Source organism: Geosmithia morbida, assembly GCF_012550715.1.
Source record: "Geosmithia morbida isolate 1262 chromosome Unknown scaffold_1, whole genome shotgun sequence".
NCBI lineage: Eukaryota > Fungi > Ascomycota > Sordariomycetes > Hypocreales > Bionectriaceae > Geosmithia > Geosmithia morbida.
In genome coordinates this window covers 471,324-492,049 of record NW_023336188.1, presented here as the reverse complement: position 1 = coordinate 492,049, position 20,726 = coordinate 471,324, and the positions used below count along the sequence as shown (strand labels likewise).

Here is a 20,726-nt window from a genome sequence, read left to right as displayed (position 1 = left end):
GGCGGCCAGAGGCGTAATCTGATTTCCTTCTCGCGGTGGACGAGAGATGCTGTAGAAGAAGAGGCGCCATCACTACGGCGGATGCTACACGACCCGCGAGAGGGAGAGAGAGGGAGAGAAGTTGATACAACATTACGTGTACAGGTCTACTACCAGGACTAGTATTATTACCAACCACGGCATGTACACTCAACTCGATAGCATTACTACTCGTAACCTGTAACGGCCTGTAACCTGTACGGAGTATTAGACGCCGTCTGTATGCCTGGTACGGAGCATTGCTGTCCATTTCCCTAGCACCCAAGACCTTTGCCCCTCCCCCTCCCCCTCCAACGAGTAAGATCACTACAAGACCAGTAGCAGTATCCGTACCTGCCGCCCAAACAAACGAAGCCCCCCGCCCGTCTCCGTCTTCATATTCTCTCCTCCCCTCCTCCATCCCTTTCCCTCTACTCTCTTCCTTCAAACACACTTCACCCTCTTCCTGAACAGCTCAACCTCTTTTCCCCAAGTCAATACCTTCAAATACCGCAATCATGGGCTACGGAGACATTGACAAGCTGGCCATCAACACCATCCGCATTCTCGCGGTAAGTTTTCTCTCCCCTTCTTTTAGCTCCTTAATCCGGAGCTGCCCCTCCTTCAACGTCATTTTCTGTCTACCCCGCCAAAACGCCTCATCGTCTGTCGCGTCTGTCTTCTGCTTTCTGCTTCACCCGTCGACGAAGAGAAATACACACGAAATCATTCAGAGAATATCATCATAACTGACATATACATTTTAGGTTGATGCTACCTTCGCCAGCAACTCGGGACACCCCGGTGCTCCCATGTGAGTTTTTTCCCCTCTCTCCTCTTCTGAACCCCGCGCCCGCCGTAGAATCGCATATTCCTGACAGATACAAATAGGGGATTGGCTCCCATTGCCCACGTCCTTTTCCAGAACTTCATGAGGTTCAACCCCAAGAACCCCAACTGGCTGAACCGTGACCGTTTCGTCCTCTCGTGAGTTGCTCTTCTTTTTTCTCCTTGAACTCTTCCCCTCCCACCAGCTTCGGAGCACAGCGATCCGAGCCGAGAGTTCCGCTGACCGATGTCGCCCCTCTAGCAACGGCCACGGCTGCATGCTCCAGTATGCCCTTCTCCACCTCTACGGCTACCCTCTGTCTTTGGATGACATCAAGGCCTTCCGTGTAAGTACCTTCTTGGGCAGTTTTGTCGCCGCTCTGGTCGGCAGTCACCAGTCAGACCTGATATTAACATCACCATGTAATAGAGCATCGACAGCGCCACCCCGGGTCACCCCGAGGCCCACGACACCGCCGGTGTCGAAGTCACCACTGGCCCTCTGGGTCAGGGTATCTCTAACGCCGTTGGTCTTGCCATAGCCCAGGCCCACACTGCTGCTACCTTCAACAAGCCCGGTTTCGACCTGGTCAACAACTACACCTATGCCTTCCTCGGTGATGGCTGCCTAATGGAGGGTGTCTCTGGCGAGGCCTCGTCTCTGGCTGGCCACCTTCAACTCGGCAACCTCATCGCCGTCTGGGACGACAACGGTATCTCTATTGACGGTAGCACCAACTCCGCCTTCACCGAGGATGTCGTCAAGCGCTACGAGGCCTACGGCTGGCACGTCGTTTCCGTCAGCCGCGGTGACGACGACCTCGAGGCCATGCACGCCGCCATCAAGGAGGCCCAGTCCGTCAAGGACAAGCCCACACTGATCCAGCTCAAGACCACCATCGGCTTCGGCTCCCTCAAGCAGGGCACCCACGGTGTCCACGGCTCGCCCCTCAAGGCCGACGACATTAAGCAGGTCAAGGAGAAGTTCGGCTTCAACCCCGAGGAGTCTTTTGCCGTCCCCAAGGACGTCTACGACTTCTACGGCAAGCACTCTTCCGAGGGTGCCGCCGCCGAAGAGGAGTGGAACAAGCTCTTCGCCAAGTACGCCGAGAGCTATCCCAAGGAGCACGCTGACCTCGCCCGCCGTCTCAAGGGCGAGCTTCCCGAGGGCTGGGAGAAGAGCCTGCCCGTTTACACCACCTCGGACCCTGCCATTGCCTCACGCAAGCTCTCCGAGACCGTCCTCAGCAAGATCCAGTCGGTTCTCCCCGAGCTGATCGGTGGATCTGCTGACCTGACGGGCTCCAACCTGACCCGCTGGAACGACGCCGTCGACTTCCAGCCCAAGTCCACCGGCCTCGGCGACTACAGCGGCCGCTACATCCGCTACGGTGTCCGTGAGCACGCCATGGGTGCCATCATGAACGGTCTGGCCGCCTATGGCACCCTGATCCCCTACGGTGGTACCTTCCTCAACTTCGTCTCGTACGCTGCCGGTGCCGTTCGTCTATCGGCCCTTTCTCAGGTCCGTAACATCTGGGTCGCCACCCACGACTCCATCGGTCTCGGCGAGGATGGTCCTACCCACCAGCCTATTGAGACTCTCAGCCACTTCCGTGCCCTCCCCAACACCATGGTCTGGCGCCCCGCCGACGGCAACGAGACCAGCGCTGCCTACTACGTCGCCATCACCTCCAAGAACACCCCCAGCATCATTGCTCTCTCCCGCCAGAACCTTCCCCAGCTCCACGGCTCCACCATCGAGAAGGCTCGCAAGGGTGGCTACGTCCTCCAGGAGGCCGAGAAGGCCGATATCACTATCGTGTCGACCGGTTCCGAGGTGGGCATCTGCGTTGAGGCCGCTCAGTACCTCAAGGAGAAGCACAACATCACGGCCCGTCTCGTCTCGATTCCCTGCTTCGAGGTCTTTGACCTCCAGAGCAAGGAGTACCGCCTTTCGGTCCTGCCCGATGGCATCCCCTCCCTGTCGGTCGAAGTCATGAGCACCATGGGCTGGGAGCGCTACACTCACGAGCAGTTCGGCATCAACCGCTTCGGTGCCTCTGGTGCCTACAAGGATGTCTACAAGGCAAGTTTCTCTCCTCCTCTCCCTCCCTCATTCGGTGACAACAGATTCTAACAACCCTTGCAGAAGTTCGAGTTCACCCCTGAGGGTATCTCCAAGCGTGCCGTCGCCACCGTCGACTTCTGGAAGGACGTCCCCAACATTCGCTCTCCTCTCAACCGTGCCTTCCAGCAGATTCTGTAAGCGGGAAAGGAAAGGGATTAAAGGTAATTTAAGGGAAAATAAGGAATTAGATATCACAAATTGTTTGACAGGAAGTTTCAATGAATTCAAAACTAGTTTCTTGACGATTGCATTATTGTCAAGTATGCTAGTACTGTTAAGACTCGCTCATGCTAAGACTATGCCATAATTGGGTTGAAAATGAGAAGAAAATACGAACAAGAAGAATAAGGAGGAGGAGGAGGAGGAAGAAGAGGGTATGACGCTTAAGACAACGTGATCTTTTGTACTTCGTAACCATGCATTCGTATTCAGAAGAATAGCCCCGCGTAACTCGTAAAATAGAGAGGATGACAGCCGGGGTCTCACCAAGGTTGTGTAGTAGTCTCAGTCAAAGACTCTGTAGCCCACTCCCTCTGGAAATCGCGGCCGAGCCTCTCCAACCTGGCAGCAGCCCGGCGGGCCTCGCGGGCCTGATCGGCAGAGCCGGCCACGACGACGCTGACAAGCCGGGGGGGAGCATCATCCGGGTCGGGAGTGGTGTATGACCTTAGCGCGGGCGTGGCAGTGGTAGCAGCGGCGAAGGCGGAGGAGGGGCGGGCAGCGCCGACGATAGAGCTGGCAGATCTAGAGGAGGAGGAAGATGAGGGCTGGTTGTGGTGGTCGTGGGCGTGGTGTTGGTGAGGGTCGATGTACGACTGCAGGACGACGGCGCCGTGGTCGGGGTACTCAACCATTATCCTCTGGGGGCAGCCCAGGTTGACGCGGGATGCGGCGGTGTGAGATGTCAAGGCTGTGGAGGCCAGGGAGGTGAGTGAGTCGAGGTGGGTTGGGGAGGAGGAGGAGGTTATCAGAGGTGTCAGGGCTGAGTCGGTTAGGTGGAGGGATAGAGTTGGGTGTTGAGATGGTAGGGAAGACATCCTCGTTTTTGTTCTTGCTTCTCCCCTGCTCTTTTCCCCCCTCCTTTTTCTGTCTGGTATCTCTGGTGATTTCTTTGGAGCTTCTCAAAGACCATGGGGGAGTGAAGGCCGGTCCTCCGGTGTCGGGGAGGGGCTGATGGGCAAGGTTTATATATGTATAGTAGCGATGCAAATGGGCTGAAAGAGATGCTCCTTAGGTTTCAAGAAGCAGTCTTAGAGAGAGAGCAGAAATGAAGAATGGAGAATGAAGAAAGAACAACGGGAACAAAAGGGAGAGGGGGGAATGCGGGAAAAGAAAAGAAAAAAGTGAAAGAAAAAGAGTGCGCGGGGCTTTTATTCAACTTGACGGCGGCACAAGGCTGGTTTTTTCGCTTTCTTTCACTTGCTGTTCACGAGACAGGTGCTACTGCATATCAACAACCCAACCCCCCCTTTCCCCTCCTTTTCAGCCCCCCCTGCTTGGTTATTGTTATGAACGGTATCCCTTTTGTTGGTGTTCGAACGAGTCCCGCTCCTATCTAACCAATGTAATGTACATTTTAGTATTATAGCCATGTCTGCCGAACACCACACCGAGGGGGGGGTTGGGGTTGGGGTTTAGGTACATACCTTTTTTTACATGACTACGCGGCGCGGCGCGCACCCCGCTCGCTTGCTTTGCGCTTTGGCTCGAACTGACCCCCACATAAAACTGCGGAAAGCGTTGGCAGGCAGGGGACTGAGCTTTATCATGTACTTACTGCTTTATTTTAGGCGGTATGATGAATCATGGATGAAAGGAGGAAGAAAAGATGGCGTACTACGTGATTGTCGTTGCACCGCGTGCTCGTACGAGTGGTAATACCATGTCGTTATGGGGTGATGAGCATTAGCGTCTCTCCGACGTCCGAGGTGACAGGAGGTGGGAGGCGTGAATGGGAATAAGGAAGGAATGAAGAAGAATCAGGAGCTCGTCATCTAACGAGCATTCTCGGGTATCCATCAGATAATACGAGAGAGTTTTTTATCTTCTACTGCTCTCTGCTCTACAGGTGGGATCAGGTGGGATGAAAAAGCGTAAGAGCAGATCTCGGACTCTTGGTCGTGTTTTGTTTCTCTTTTTTTTTCCCTTCCCCCGCTTGCCGAGTGTGTCGTCATGGCTTGGGAGAGAGCCAGATGGAGAAAGGCCGTTTGACCGGGGTGTTGTATTACTGAGGATGAAAGAAACTAAGGCACGACACAGATGTCGGGATATTCCATGGCAGTGCCGATCGATCAGCGCCCCAAGACATGTGTCAATACTACTAATATTCTGTCTTCCTTTTTTTCCTTTTTTTTTCTCTCTCGTCTCTTTCTGGCCGATATCGTTCCTTCTTGATTGTTGGTTTTTCAAGATCAAGGCACAAGGTACGCACAGAACAGGGAAGAATCAAAAGGAAAGCTCCGAGTGGGAAGGGAAGGGGGAAAGGTTCAGAGGAGGGGCGGGAGAGGGGAAGATGCATGGTGATGGGGCAGCAGCTCCCATTGGGATAACTTAAGATTGATGTTGGACTGCTGGTTGGATGTATTCTTGTGATGTCAAGGACTGAGGTGACTAGATAATATGTATATTTGATAATGGATAATACTTAGTAGTGATACTATTGCTACTGTGACTAGCGCTTGGTGAGAGTTGCTGTAAGCAGACGTGCTCGCGCCTAGACACCACAGTCACATGGAATCACGGAATAGACCATCTGGAACAGCTTGTTTCTACATCACGGGTGATGCATGGATACCTTATCGAAGCAACCCAAGTTGTTTCTCGGTCATCGTCTGTAGGGTAAGAGTTGTCGTTAAGGTGTCGAAATTCTACCGTGTTCATACCTGTCCAGCACCAGCACAGTGGAACATGTAATCCTGATAGAATTCACCCGTATACTCGCCTATAGCGAGACAACCGTTGTAAAGCAGGTTAGAACTCTGGATTTGTCATTTCGATAATACTACTCGCTACTCGACTAGTCCATATCAATGAGCTTTCCGGCCAAGTCATAGAAGGGGGAAGACGGAGTTCCAGACCCACCTTTCCCGTCTACTCCGTATTGTGATTATTACATGGTGCGAAGAGCGCTGAACGGTGAGCTGGCGCACTTCAGTGGTGATGGCCTGTTGGCGTTGGCATGGTAAGCGGGCAGCTCTCCATAAGCTCCCCGCCAGCAGCTCCATATTATTCATGTCCTAGTAGTAGCGGGTCCTAATGCCGATAGAACACTACAAGCACTCACACACCACTGTATTGATAGCTGTCTACAGAGTATGAGCAGTGGCCGTCTAGCACCTCTTAATTGTTCCCCCGGGAGACCCGACACTTTTTTTTTTTCTGGGGGCCCGAATCACTAATACCTGCGAGTACAGTTTGAGAGTTCATCATCATCGACCCTCGCCCTCTTCTCTTCGGGCCCTTTCCTCCCTCGTCCATCCCATCTAACCGACCTCCTTCCTTCTGCCCCCCCCCCCTCTCCTCCTTCCTTCCTTTTCCCGGTCTCTACTGATCCGCCCCCCCCTCGTCGTCCTCCTGTGAGCCGGATATCTTTCTTTTTGTTCCCTTCCTCTTTTCTTTTCTTTTCTTTTCTTTCTTCCTTTTTTCTCTCGGCTGCGTTGGGAATCTTGGTCACCTGCTTTCTGCTGTTGCTACTGCTACTTCTGCTCTGCTTCTAGGCCAGAGCCTCGGAGAAGCGTGCAGAGTGGCCTGAACGCCTCCCTCCAGCTGTTGTGCTGGCACCGCAGGGTGGGTTGGGTCACAGACATTGGTAATTCCTACCCTTTTTTTTTTGCCGTCCATCACCAGCCAAATTGCCTTCTTTTTCCTTTCCTTCCACCGTCAGGAACTATCGGTCCTCACACCTCTCTTTCTCTCTACCCCAGGTCATCTGCAGATCTCTCATTAGCTGAGCTCTGTAAACGCAAAAACTCCCCGCTCGGACCAACATCGTTATCACGCCGTACACACGCGCACACCACCCTCGACTATGGCTGCACCCCGTCGCAGAAAGATTGGTCACCGCCGCCGCGTCGAGGATGAAGGCGAGGATGACACCGGTGCCGAGGCCCTCGACCTCGAGGACGACTCGCTGACCGATGGATCCATCGCCACCGATGACCACGGCGCTGGCAACGATAGCGATACCAGCAACGTCGATGAAGCATCTCCCACCGCGCCCAGTGTCAAGAAGACGACAAACGGCGCACCTCCCGCTACCGCTGCATCCCCTACATCGGATGCCACCCGCAAAGCCTCGACCCAGCATACCGCCGACAAAAACAAGGCCGTGTCCGATACGGATATGATGCTGCACGGACTGTCCATCAAAGATCAGCCCGCACGAGCGCAGGAGCTCGAAATTGACGAGCCACCATCACGGCCTGCGGTAACGTCCAAATCTGTCAAGTCACCGACCGCCCCCGTCGTCGTCAGCTCGGCATCCGCTGCCGTCCGGGACCCGGTCGAACCCCCAGAGAGCAAGCGCCGTGACGAGCACGACAACTACCGCCGCCGTCGGGACGAGGACCCAGCCTTTGTGCCCAACCGTGGATCCTTCTTCATGCACGACCACCGACATGCCGGTCCGGCGGCTAATGGCTTCCGACCATTTGGCAGAGGCCGTGGACGAGGTGGGCGTGGCGGTGGCGGTGGCGGCTTTGGTGGAGGGCACATACCTCCCATGAACCAGATGCATCGCCCCGGTGACCCTACAACCAGTGTTCCCTGGACTCATGACATGCACGAGGCCGTCGCTGGACCTTCTGCCCGACGGTCTCGTCAGGGTCCTACGAGCGAAGGGCCACCCAACGGTACCGGCTTCATCCCGACTCGCGAGCCGAACCCCTCCCCCATCAACCGCAGCCTCTCGGCTGAGAAGCACATTGCCAATGTGCAGGTCCGCGTCTTCCTGCCGCACATGAAGGCCGCCATCGTCAAGATGGGAGTCCCGGTCAAGCAGTACACCAAGCTCCCCGACCACCGCCCCCCTCTTCGTCGTGACAAGCCCGTCCGCATCTCCCTTCCCGACAGACCTCCCCGCTACATCTACCCGGCGATAGACCGATCCTTCATCTTCATCCCACGTGCCATGCGCCCCAACCAGCAACGCACCCGTGGCAAGCCCCGTTCAGGACTCGGTTCCGTCGGCGGCATGTCACGCAGGACCAGCGTCTTTGGTGGTAGCTTCTACGGGAGCATGTACTCGCCCAGCGTTGGCGTGAGCAGGAGATCGTCGATTGCCCACGAGCGGGACATGATGTTCTCGCCAACCGATTCCGTCATGTCGCGGTCGGCGGCCCCGCCTGACCACCCCAGGCCTGTCGTTCGTCTGCCGCCATCCGTCGGTCCGGAGTCGATAGGACCTGGCGCTGTCATGATGCCTGACCAGTATCCCGGCCAAGATGTTCCGGGGTTCTCCGCTGGTCCCCACGACTATCAGTTCCAGCCCCAACCCCAGCCTATGCACCAGAAGCCTCACTTCCGCGAGAACCGTTCCGGCGACCTCCCCATGCACCAGCCGCGCCCTCAGAAGAACATCTCCGTTGCAGATATAGAGTCCCCTGCTATGGCGCAGGGCCCACCGCAGTTCCAGCAGGCCTTCCATCAGCAAGTGCCGGCGCCGGTGGCCAACGGCTATAAGAACCCCGTCCACGCTAGGAATCCGTCACACCTGTCGCAGCCATCGTCGGGGACGCCGTTGTCCCACATCCCCGAGCGCGCCATCCACGCTGCACCTTTCCAGCCCCACGCCTTCGGGCAGCCTCAGCAGCCTCAGCCTTACTACGGTCCTGGATACCATCAGCCCCAACCGCAGCCGCAACCCCAGGCCCCTGCGGGCTACTACTACCCCCCTCCCGGTGCCGCCGGATACTCCACTCCGGGCGTGCCACCTGCAGGCCCTGCGCCTACGTTTGTCCCGCCCGGAGCACACGGTGCTCAGCAGCAAGTCGGCCAGCCCCAGGGTCCGTCCGGGGCAGGCGGCAGCAGCGGTAGCAACCTGGTAGCCCAGGAGGTGAATGGCATGGTGTACTACTACGACCCAGCGCAGCTGCCGCCGGTGAATTCGTACCAGCCTTACCCTCCCCCGCAGGGCTACCCCCAGCAACCCGGGGTTATGGGAATGGGAGGCATGGTGACGCCCAGCCCAGACGGGTACTACTACGCACAGGGGGGCGTTCCAGGAATGGTCTACTATCCACAGTAACCTGATGAGAATTACCGTTGCTTTACCGGCTGTTTGCCTTGGTCTCGACAAGTGGTGCTCCTCTCCCCGACTCCAAAGTTTCTGGCATTGTCTAGTAACTCTCTCTCTTCTATCTCTTCTTAATCACAGCGATCCCCCCCCCCCCCCCCCCCCCCCCCCCCCCCAAAACCAAAACCAAAACCAAAACCAAAACCAAAACCAAAATCAAGCCCACGAACTGTTGGAAACATACAAAAAGGGAGGAGTTCTTGGAAAATGGCTTCTGTTTTTGGTTTGTCACCCCCTGCTCGAAGCGGTTATATATTATATATATATTATCTGGTCACGAAAAAAAAAGGAAAGAGCGAACATCGGTTTTCTTCTTTCTATTCTTCTCTTTCTTCGTTTCTCTGTTGTTGTTTGCTTATCGTCTGTTTTTCTTCTTGCTTGTCATAATATTGGCGGGGTTGGCAGCGAGATGTTGTTTGGATCATCTGGAAAGCTGCTTTCCAACACTGTCTGTTTCCAAAACCGCATGTTCTTTTTTCTGTTTCTTTATCTGTCTCTTCTTCTCTCTTTTACTTTCCACCCCTACTATCTTTTTTAGTCCTCCTTTTCACTATTCTGGTTGTAAGTTTTTGTTATGGAGCTGTTTTGTCCATGGCAGTGGCGTCGAAAGGGTATTCTCTCTCTTCTGTTTATTTATTTTTACATTAGGAGCATGCTTTCTTCATATTTTCCTTTATATTTTTTTTTGATAGCAGTAGTATTGGGCAAGGCGCAATGGAGCGGAGTATGATGTTTCCCTTTTCTCTCTCCCGTATGTTGCAGAGTTTTGATTTTGGTGAAGGCCGTGATGACATGTTTGAGGCATTTGACAGTTGATTGCGTTGGTCGTAACGCCTTGCACATGTGAACGAGCCGTTTGAGGAGGCAAGGCAGGAAAAATTCCGTTAGACGTAGTACGATGTTGAGAGCTGAGCTCTGGCTAGCAGGGAGATGTGTAAGAAGTTGCCGCCACCGGGAAAGTCAACGTTATCTTTGCGAGTACGAGGACCCGGGGGTCGGGGGATATATTCTAGTATTTTCTCCTCGTATTCTTCAGCCTGTGATCGAGACGGGACTTTCCATACTACTGGTACTCACCCCATAAGAGGTAGTGAGCATGAGGCGTGTGCGTGATACAGAGTCGGCGAGGTGAGGGCGGCGCCCATCATATGCTGTTCTTCCACGACGAGGGTCTACAATGTACGAGTGGTGGTACTGATAGTAAAGATATAAGCTCTGTGAGAGCGTAGCAACAGGTTTCGGATGTCACACTGCGCGGCCTTGGTGATAACGAGGTGTGAGGGGGGTTGAGAGTGAGCCCAGGCAGGACAAGGCAGGACAGGGTGCCCACATGACTGTACGAGTATTCTTTTGTGGTTGGTGACAAGAAAAAGTGCATTGATTTCTTTCTTTCTTTCTTTTCTTTTCTTTTCTTTTTTTTTTGTCACGGGAGTAATATTGAACTTGTCCTGGTGGCGACGGCCAAGTGACGAACGGATCCGACTTTCCCCTCATCTCACCGGAAAGGCAGGACAGGGCAGGCAGAAGAGAGGTGTCGTATGTATGTATTATAGATGGGGGGAGGGGGGGAAGGGGGAGGGGGAGGGGAGGGAGTACGAGTACTCGTACAGGTATTATTTATAGGCCATTATTATACATCTCTACAGGTAATAATTGGAGAGAAAGTGTGGGAAGTGACGGTGAGCAATGGATATTGATTGACCATATCCGGCGATGGGATTAAAGCAACTACTCCGAGTTTGCTGAAAGTCTGACGTGATCGGCCTTCTATTACTCCTTGTTAGCCTTGACTCGGTAACTACACCCGCATGAGGAGTAATAGTATTACGCCGTAATATATGTACTGCTGTGATATAGCACTAAGAGCAGAACCACTCTGATATCTTGGAGCTACAGCCTACCATACCAGTATTAATCCACTGATGATATTACTATGAATCGTACATAAACTAGTACATAACACAGTGATCTGTACATATACCGCTAATACCGGATATATAATACCAATAAAAGTACCAGTAGTGCGACGGAGTAGGTAAAGATGGGACCCACCTCAGGCCAAGGCCGCCCACCCCCAGCCTGTGAGTCGTGACCGAAGCCACTCGTACTCGTAGTGAGGCGAAACACTCGACACATCCTCCTCAACCTTCCATCATCTTCTTGTTGGATTTATAAAATTTAATTTCAATATCTGATCTCTTGCCTCTTCAAATCTGCTCCAATCATCATCGCACACGCCACTCGCCTCATTTAATCGGACTACCAGAGTGAAAGAAACAAAACCTTGGTGTACGTCTTCGTCTTCCCAGGCTCCATCCAGCCTAGGCCACCCCCCAGTGCGCGCGGCCCTGTCAAAGGCTGCCTTAGGCCACCTGCCAGTCCCGTCCCTTTTATCTCCACACTTGGAAAGCTGACCCATTCTCCTCCGCTCGTCATTCCGTCACCGCCGCTGTGAGATTAGAGACCCTTCACTCTTTCCTTCATCTTCCCCCCCCCCCCCCCCCCCCCCAACCCTCATGTGTCCTTCATCTGTGTTCCTTCTCCCCCAAAACTCATCCATCCATCCACATCACCATCCCAACTGCACATCTTTTTCCAACCTTTTCTTTTTCTTTTTGCTACGCATAGGTAGTGTTTTCCTTTTCCCCAACATACTCCCTTCCAGCTTGGGGGCTGGAATAACAAACCTCTTTTTTTTTACGTTCGAAACTCCCCCCTCCCCTCCCCCCCTACTCTATTGTAATTGTTGAAACCCGCTTTTTGACCCGCCGTCTCGCAGAGTCACGGTCACCATGGCGTTTAACAATAACCATATGTCCCTTGACTCCCTCATCATGGTCAAGGTGATTTATGGTGGGACTACCAGGAGGGCCAAGATGCCTCTGCGTGATACTTGCGTTGGCGTTCTTGAGGAGCAGGTACGTTTCTCCTTAGTCTTTACCGCCTGCAATGTGCCATGGCAATCGGATTTCGTCATAGTCGTGCGACTAGCATCATACTGATTGATATCCTCTTCCTAGCTGCGAGCCTTCCTCGTGATCCCCGATAACTCTGCCGTCACCATCGAGAGATACTCTGACTCGGCTGGTACCTACATCATCCTCGACCCCAAAAACACATCCGTATATAAACAGCTATACAGGGCGGCCAAGGCCAAGTCCAAGCTTAAACTGCGTGTGACTCTCAACCCTGACGAGAACGAGTCTTCCGCTTCGATTCCTCTCAACGAAGAGCATCTCCAGGAGTCTTCTGATTCTGGTGAGAAGCAGCCCCCCTCACCCCAGCCCCAAGCCCAGCCCGAGGAGGCCATGACCACCTCGAGCGACGAAAACGCCACGCCCTCCCAGGTCACCCAGACCCCCCCTTTCCACAGGGATCTCCCCGCCCGTAGGGCTTCCCTCGTGTCAAAGACCTATGAGTCATCTGTTCTCGCCGAAGCTGCCAGGATTGCCGAGGCGTCCAATCTCAGGGAGGAGCTCCACGCTCGCCTTGCCAACATGGGCGACCCTAGCTTGGACACTGAAACCCCCGACACTAGGGCCCCGGCCCCGGCCCCGGCCCCAGCCCCCGCCGTCACAACCACCGCCGTCGCTGCAGACGCTGTCGCTGCTTCCGCAGATGAGCCTTCTGCCAACTTCGCCATCTGCTGCAACCTCTGCCGGATGACCACGACCGATGTCCACTACCACTGCTCCACCTGCGAGGACGGCGACTTCGACCTGTGCCAGGCCTGCGTCGACAAAGGCCGCTCCTGCTCTGACAGCCAGCACTGGCTGATTAAGAGGAACAAGGTCGACGGCCAGATCGTCACCAGCACCACCGAGAGGGTTTGCCCCAAGTTCAAGGCCGAGGCCGAAGCCTCCGAGCCCACCGAGGTGGATAAGCTGGCCGACCTCAGGCTCCGTCTGCAAGCATTTGAGAATAGGTCCGCCCCCATGCCCTTCTTCTCCATGTCCCAGCCCGACGAACTTTACTCCCGGTTGCCCATCATGCCACGGGAGTCCGTGGCCGATAAGGCCCGGTCCCGTACTTGCAACGGCTGCGTCCAAGAACTCGCCGAGTCCAAGTTCCTCCACTGCGACGTCTGCGAGGACTTTGACCTCTGCGTCAACTGCTTCCCCAAGGAAGTCGAAGGACACCACCCCAAGCACGCCTTCTACCCGCTGGTGCCCGGCTCCGTCAATGCCGTCCACATCACCTCCAAGCTGGCTCCCGGCCGCAACCGTCTGCACCACGCCATCTGCGACCAGTGCGACAAGTTCATAACCGGCATCCGCCACAAGTGCCTAGACTGCCCCGACTGGGACCACTGCGAGGAGTGCGCATCCAGGTCCGAAAGTATCCACCCCGGCCACCGCTTCGTCCCCATCTACGAGCCCGTCAGCCCCTCTCGCGCGAAGAACAACAGCGTCCACGTGGGCGTTATGTGTGATGGCCTTCTGTGCTCTCAGTCCACCTCATCTTACCCTGCCTACATCCAGGGTGTGCGGTACAAGTGTGCCGTCTGCCCCGATTTCGACCTCTGCGCTGCTTGCGAGGCTCACCCGTCCAACGACCACAACGAAAGCCACCCTCTGATCAAGATCCGCACGCCTATCCGCCAGATCAGCGTGACTACTTATGGCGAGGAGGCCGACGGCCAGGCGATGCCGCCCATGGGTGACCGTCCAAGCTGCCCGGCCATGTCGGCCAACGCCCTCTCGTTCAACAGACCTCAGACCGTGGTCGACACCAAGCCGCAGCCCTCCGTCAGCTCTCTGACGGAGAAGCAGGAGGCCAAGATCGAGAAGGAAGAGCCGCAGAAGGAGACCGCGAAGCCGGCCGCTGCGGAGGCCCCCGTTGTCGGTACAGACGGTCTTCTCGCTTCCTTTGTGCGCGACTCGGTGCCCGACGGCACCATTATACCCATCAAGCAAGAGTTCCTGCAGACCTGGGAGCTCCGCAACACTGGCGAGACGGCCTGGCCTGCCGGGTGCTCGGTCAGGTTTGTCGGTGGTGACTATATGGGCCATGTCGACTCCAGCCGCCCGGCCCGTACCGCCGAGCTGCTCGAGGCGTCCGAGTCCAATACGTGCAATGTCAAGATCCAGCCCGGAGAGCAGTTCTCGTTCACCGTGAGGCTCCGCGCCCCGCCGCGTCCTGGAAAGGCTGTCTCCTACTGGCGCGCCACGACGCCGGACGGTACCAAATTCGGCGACCGCCTCTGGTGTGACGTCAATGTCCGATCAGTTGGTGGACCTTCCTCGCCCAAGATGCCCTCCCCCGCGGTAGAGGAGAAGAAGGCGGAGACTCAGGAGGTGAAGGAGGAGGAGCCTGAGCTGGCTTCGAGCCGCATGATCTTCCCCAAGCTCGAGACAGAGTCTCCCATGGCTAGTGTTCACGAGGAGGACAACAAGACAGCCGAAGAGTCCGAAGCTAAGTCGACTGCGGGCGACGGCTCCGGGTCTTCCAGCCAGGACTACGAGTGGGATGTGTCGGATGGCGACTTCCTCACCGATGAGGAGTACGATATCCTCGATGCCTCAGACGAGGAGTTCCTCGAGGAGCAGCGTAAGAACATGCGCTTCTAGGCACGACGTCAACATCTCTTTGTGGTGAAAAGACTTGTCAAAACTAATTACACAACAACGAAAAAAAACCAACGAAAAAAAAAAAGGGAAAACGCAACAAAAATAGGAAGAAAAAAAACAGTGCGGCTCTTTTCTGGTACTTGTCATTTCTTTACTTTGTTCTTGTCTTCTCTTCGCGCTTCTTTCTTCATTTCTTAGGTGTCTTGGGGTGGTTACGCACATGTCCTAATAATGCCTGAATAACAAATAACTGGCATTTGATTTAGCAAACATGCACACGCACTACAGGACGGATACATGGGACAGCAATTAGGAAATTTGTAAGGGAAACCAGGGAACACTCGTTATTTTCTGCACGAATGGAGCTTTTATTTTTTCTGTGCCTTTTGACCTTTCCGAAGACTTCATGCTACCCTCTGCTATTCGTGCTGATGGTGCATGTTACGTGTGCCGAACAGCTTCCGGTTGCAGAGTGCCCGCAGTTGACTAGACCATATTTGGTGATGTGGCGAATGGGCGTTGCAGGCTCGAGAACTTTGATGCATACAAAGGTCATGTTGTACCGCTTATCCTATGCCGAACACTTGACCGTGAATATGCCGAGTATCTCTAAGTTCTGTGCGAGTAACAAGTTGCGTGATATCACTCGATGGGCACGGAGAAGGGCGAGGGGAAAAGAAACGGTATAACACTCGTAGTGATGCTGCGACAGTAGAATCATACGGCACATAATACCATTATTACTACTTGTAATCTGTAGAGAGTACGGAGTACGGAGGAGTAGTATTATACTGATAATGGCACAATGATGTAATAGTGGTCACCCAATCTGGACAAGGTCACGAGATACTACCCAAGGTCAGGATGAAGAGACGGAAGAAATCACGGGCCGGTGGGGGAAAAAAGTCACTGAACGGGTACGTACCGTATTACCTTCCACCTGTACTTGTATGGCGTACGGGTGCGCTGTACGGGGTATTAATGCGCAACTGGGAGCCCTGAGTGGAAGGCCCAGGACTCAGCGGATACAGAGCCATAGGAGAAGAGCAGGGGGCCGAACTAACCGTATTATATTATCATGTTAATATATTAATATGTACAGTAATGTAGTCTGTACGGAGCAATACCTAGTAATACCTAGTAATACCCAGTAATACTACTAGGTCCCTTCCCTTCCGTTTCCTTTCCCACCTGAGACCATTCAGCCAACTTTTTTTTTTCTTTTTTTTTCCCACCTCTTCCCTCCTCTCTTTTTTCCCTCCCTCCCTCTCTTTCCGTTGCCTTCAATTTCTCCCTCCCACGCAACGCTTGGCCGGCTTCATCAACCCACACCTATACGATCAACAACCACCCTTGGGGCCGTTTAAAAATTTAATAGTCTCTCCTTGTTCTTTCCCGCAAAAAAACTCTTGCAAATAATTTTCTCCCCTCCCTTTCTTTTATCTCTTTTCAGCCCTTGCTCCTAGTCGCAAAAGGGCGATGCAGCTATCCTCGCCCCGTGGCTGATCGAAACGCTAGCAAAAAAAAAAAAATCACGTCTCACTTCAAACTCAAATCATCTCTAGAAAGTGGCTGGCTATCACAGAAACGGATCTCCTCTCTCTCGTTCCCCCCTCTTATTCGATAAAGGAAGAAAACAGACAACGGGCCCGTGACTGGGTACCTGCCTGCACGCGCGCAGTATATCTTTCTTTCCCATCTTTATCTTGTTCTAGTATATCCGACGCGTTCCATCATCCGAAATGGTCACCTTTTCCATCCCTGGCGACGATGTTGCCGAGACGACTACTCCTCGCTCGCGTCCTCCGCTGCCCTTTGCCAAGCGCGCCTATCCCTCGTCCCCTTACCACACGGCGCCCAGGCGCCTGGGCGCGTCCCAGGGCGCCTCTTCGCGAAAGACCCTGACGACGCGTGACGATGTCCCCGCTAGCAGCCTGGGTCGCAGCTTGGGCAGCTCCAGCAATATTTTCCGAGCGTCCACGGTCACCGACAGCCCGACCGTCAACTCCTTCTCCCCCAGCCTCCCCCAGACCTCCATCAAGAGAGTGTTTGCGCCCGGCGCGACCCTGGAGCCCACGCGTGTCCAGCGCGAGTCCATCGCACAGGCCACCCCCCGTGGCGTCGCCGCCAGGGAAAAGGAGAAGGACCTCTTCCACATGCGCATCCCGTCGCCGCCGCGCGAGCTGACGGGCGAGGTCTTGGCCAAGAAGGTGCCCAAGGAGTGGGACCCCAAGGGATCCATCTACGCCGACCAGTTCCTCGGCCATCTGTGCCCCCCGGACCTCGACGACGAGCAGCGCCGCCAGTTCTTCTGCATCCTCGACCTCCGCCGACTAAAGTACGCCGCCGACGAGATTTTCTGCAGCAAGAGCTGGAAGCTCAACGTCATCAACTTTGCCAAGGAGTTTGAGAAGAGCAGGAGCATCATCCTCCTGCACTACGGCCTCTATGAGTTCCAGAACGTCAAGCCGTCCAAGGAGCTCATCAAGCGATGGCGCCGCGAGCACGGCCTCCCGCCCCTCGACGACGACGAGCCCGAAGCCTCCGCCACCCCCGCGGCCAAGACCACCTCAACCAAGAAGAAGCGCAAGGCTGCCGATGACGGTGGCCAGGAGCTCCAGTCCGCTGCTGCCGGACAGGGCAAGCGTCGTGCGACGGAGAGGGACGATGTGGCCGATGAGCCCCATGTCCCCGCTCCCGCTTCCACCCCTATTCCCGCTTCCGCTTCGGCTCCCGCCTTCCCTGCGCCCGCCCCAACCCCCGTCCTCGGCAAGAACAAGAGGTGGCAGTCTGAGGACGAAGGTGCCGACTCCCAGCCTAACAAGATCCAGAAGCAGCCCTCCAGCGCGAGGTCCCTGTTCGAGAAGGCCGCCAACAAGGCCTCCACCACGCCCACTGCTTCGCCGTCCAAAGCCTCTGGCAGCCTCTTCACCGGCGGCAAGCCTACCAGCAGTGACTCGCTCTTCCAGTCTGTCCTCAAGAACAACGCCAAGACGGATTCTGCCCAGGCTGCTGCCCCGGGTACGGCCAGTAGCGGCGCCGGCAACATCTTTGGTCACCTCTCTGGTAAGACTGGCTCTGCTGCGGACCATGACTCTGACGAGGAGAACAATGAGCCGCCGGCCAAGAAGGCAGCCCCCGGCAGCGCTGTCGAGGCGTCTACCCCTGGCGACAGCATGTCGGGCCGCAGCCTCTTTGACCGCGTGTCTAAACCTAGCGATGCCGCGCCATCTGAGACACCCGCTGCTGCCCCCCCGAAGGACCAGACTTGGAACCCCAGTACGACGCCCATCAAGTTTGCCCCGCCTGCGGCTCCCTCTGCCACCAGCTCCTTGTTTGGCAACGGCACCAGCGTCGGTGCTGCTGCCGCGCCCGGCGCAGGATCGCTGTTCGGCCAGAGCTCCACCCCTGCAGCGACCTCGGCCTCGAACCTCTTCGGTGCTGCGGCCCCCAAGGGCGACAAGCCCGCCGAGACGGAGGCCAACGGCAAGACTGGTACGGCTGCTGATAAGGACGGAAGTGAATCCGACAAGGAGAACGATTCCCAAGGTCCCAACGAAGCGCCCCTGCCTGCCAAGCCCGCACCAGCGTTTGGTAGCTCGTCTCTCTTCGGCCTGACGAAGCCGACCACTGAAGCGTCGAAGCCGGCTACATCCGCGACCCCTAGCCTGTTTGGTAAGCCAGCCGAATCCTCCACGGCCGCTACGCCGAACCCCATGCAGTCGTCAACCCTGTTCGGAGCGAAGCCCTCCGAAAGCGAGAAGACGGCATCGGCTGAGCCCTCCAAGCCGCCGGCTATGTCCCTCTTCGGTGCCCAAGCTACGACCAACGGGACAGGCTCTGCCAGCTCGCTGTTCGGCGCCAAGCCGGCCGCCAGCACCCTGTTTGGCAACAACAGCGCGTCGACGCCTTCTCCGGCCAGCTCCCTCTTTGGTACCAACGGCGCCGCCAGCCAGGGTGCACCTGCCAAGCCCGATACCCAGTCGGCCCCTAAGCCTTCGCTGTTTGGTCAGCAGCAGCCCTTGTCACCTCCTTCCAACAGCGCGCCTGCGGCCGGCGGCTCCATGTTTGACGGAAGTCCCATGAAACAGGATGACAAGCCGCAAGCAGCCAAGTCTCTGTTTGGCGCTGCCAGCAGCAACGGCAACAATGCTCCCTCGGCAACCCCGTCCTTCTCGTTTGGTGCCAGCACCACCCCGGCCCTGAACCCGCCGACGAGCAACCTCTTTGGTGCTTCCGTTCCCAAGCCCCCGTCCAGCAACGGGACAGGTGGCGCCGGCAGCATCTTCGGGGGTCTCACGGCCGGTGCAAACACTCCGGCCCCGGCAGCCAGCAGCTTCAACTTCAGCTTTGGCAGTGCCGGCGGTAGCAACGGCGGCGGCTCTGCAGGAAGCTCGTTCAGCAACCCGTTTGCCTCCGGCGACAACAAGCCCACGGACGCGTCTGGATCCGGCTCCGAAGGCATGTTTAGCTTCGGCAGTGCTCCTGCAAGCCAGCCCGGAGGAACGTTCCAGTTTGGATCCAACAACGTAGGAAACTCTACACCCACCGGCAACCTCTTCGGCGGCGCGAGCCAGCCCAGCGCGAACGGTGCCGGTCTCTTCGGCGGTGCCGGCGCCACTCCCGCAGCCGGATCGGCGACCCCCACCTTCAGCTTCGGCGGTGCGCCATCCCAGACAACCCAGAACGCGGCACCGGTTTTCAACCTCCAACCTCCGATGGGTGGGCCATCGACCGGGTCCAGTAAGTCACCTTTTCCCGGACGCAAGATTCTGCCGCTAAAGCGACGGGTCTAGACACTCCATCCATCCTCGGAGGCAGCTCTAGCCTGGCCACGACACCTGCCCATGGGTCCCCGGAGCCTCCATCAACTGCCGCGGCGGCGACGGCAACGACGACGACAGCTAAGGGGGGCGAAGAAGAGGAGGGGGAGAAGCACGAGCAGATCAACCTGGCAGACAAGGAGGAGGAGGGCGAGGACGTGCTGCACGAAGTGCGGGCCAAGGTGCTGAAGTTCAAGCCGGCTTCCGACGACGACGCGGACAAGCCCAAGTCCAAGAGCCCGTGGTCGACTCAGGGTGTCGGGGCGCTACGCATCCTCCAGAACAAGGAGACCAAGATGGTGCGTCTGCTGATGCGCGCGGAGCCCAGGGGAAACGTGGCCATCAACCGCGCCCTCATACCGGACCTGGTATACAAGGCGGATGAGAAGTATGTCAAGGTGGCCACGGCCAACGAGACGGGAGACGGCATGGAGACCTGGATGGTGCAGGTCAAAACCAAGGAGTTTGCCAAAGCCTTGGCTGACTCGATGGAGGAACACAAGTCTGCCAACAAGAAAGATTAATGAAGGGAACATTTTGCGAGCTCAACGGAATGTGGTTGAGAAGGGTGCAAAAAAAAAAAAGCAATGTGGTATTATACTGTTAATCGTATTGATGAAGGGAGGGGAAAAATCATGTTGATCATTTAGACGAGGGACGAACAAAAAAAGAACAAGAGGCTATGTATGGTTTCTCTTTTTTTTTTATAGGTAAGGCAGCTTTCTTTTGCTGTTGGCTTTTACTCTCTGTCCTTTTTATTTTTATTTTCAAGCATTGCCGGCGTTATAAGGGCATGAGGTTACTTTTTACTATTTACCATCCGTCTATATTCCCTTTTCTTCTTATTCTTTACCTCTATCATCTTGTTTTCTCGATAAGTGCGTTTTCTTCGGAGTACAATCATGCTAGTCTGAACCAAAAAATAAAAAGGGGCCTTCTTGTATTTTACACTTCTGTTCAATCTTGATTAGCTTGATGCGAATTGTGCATGTCTCTTCTATTAAATCCTTAATTCCTTGTTCACTTTATTGCGACGAATGTATGGTGTGATGTAATATAGACCT

The 20,726-nt window shown here is 55.5% G+C and overlaps 5 protein-coding genes across 5 annotated transcripts; 4 read left to right on the top strand and 1 right to left on the bottom strand.

Moving 5' to 3' along the window:
* Window positions 1-536: 536 nt before the first annotated feature.
* Window positions 537-3,109, top strand: GMORB2_0910 (transketolase; the record flags this gene model as incomplete). The annotated part of the gene is made up of 6 exons (XM_035462894.1): window positions 537-590; window positions 786-832; window positions 910-1,005; window positions 1,109-1,193; window positions 1,277-2,926; window positions 2,999-3,109. Coding segments are annotated over 6 exons (2,043 nt in total), but the record flags the coding sequence as incomplete, so codon positions are not given.
* A 350-nt stretch (window positions 3,110-3,459) lies between these two features.
* GMORB2_0909 (uncharacterized protein) lies at window positions 3,460-4,014 on the bottom strand (the record flags this gene model as incomplete). The annotated part of the gene is made up of 1 exon (XM_035462893.1): window positions 3,460-4,014. One exon carries the CDS (start codon window positions 4,012-4,014, stop codon window positions 3,460-3,462), a length of 555 nt encoding a protein of 184 aa, XP_035324317.1.
* Window positions 4,015-7,004: 2,990 nt separating this feature from the next.
* Window positions 7,005-9,221, top strand: GMORB2_0908 (CASC3/Barentsz eIF4AIII binding; the record flags this gene model as incomplete). Its single annotated transcript, XM_035462892.1, has 1 exon — window positions 7,005-9,221. The coding sequence occupies one exon, from the start codon at window positions 7,005-7,007 to the stop codon at window positions 9,219-9,221; it is 2,217 nt and encodes a 738-aa protein (XP_035324316.1).
* Window positions 9,222-12,103: 2,882 nt separating this feature from the next.
* GMORB2_0907 (next to BRCA1 1 protein) lies at window positions 12,104-14,839 on the top strand (the record flags this gene model as incomplete). The annotated part of the gene is made up of 2 exons (XM_035462891.1): window positions 12,104-12,187; window positions 12,290-14,839. 2 exons carry the CDS (start codon window positions 12,104-12,106, stop codon window positions 14,837-14,839), a joined length of 2,634 nt encoding a protein of 877 aa, XP_035324315.1.
* Window positions 14,840-16,581: 1,742 nt separating this feature from the next.
* On the top strand, window positions 16,582-20,186 carry GMORB2_0906 (nucleoporin NUP2; the record flags this gene model as incomplete). Its single annotated transcript, XM_035462890.1, has 3 exons — window positions 16,582-18,134; window positions 18,192-19,582; window positions 19,636-20,186. 3 exons carry the CDS (start codon window positions 16,582-16,584, stop codon window positions 20,184-20,186), a joined length of 3,495 nt encoding a protein of 1,164 aa, XP_035324314.1.
* Between the last annotated feature and the right edge of the window lie 540 nt (window positions 20,187-20,726).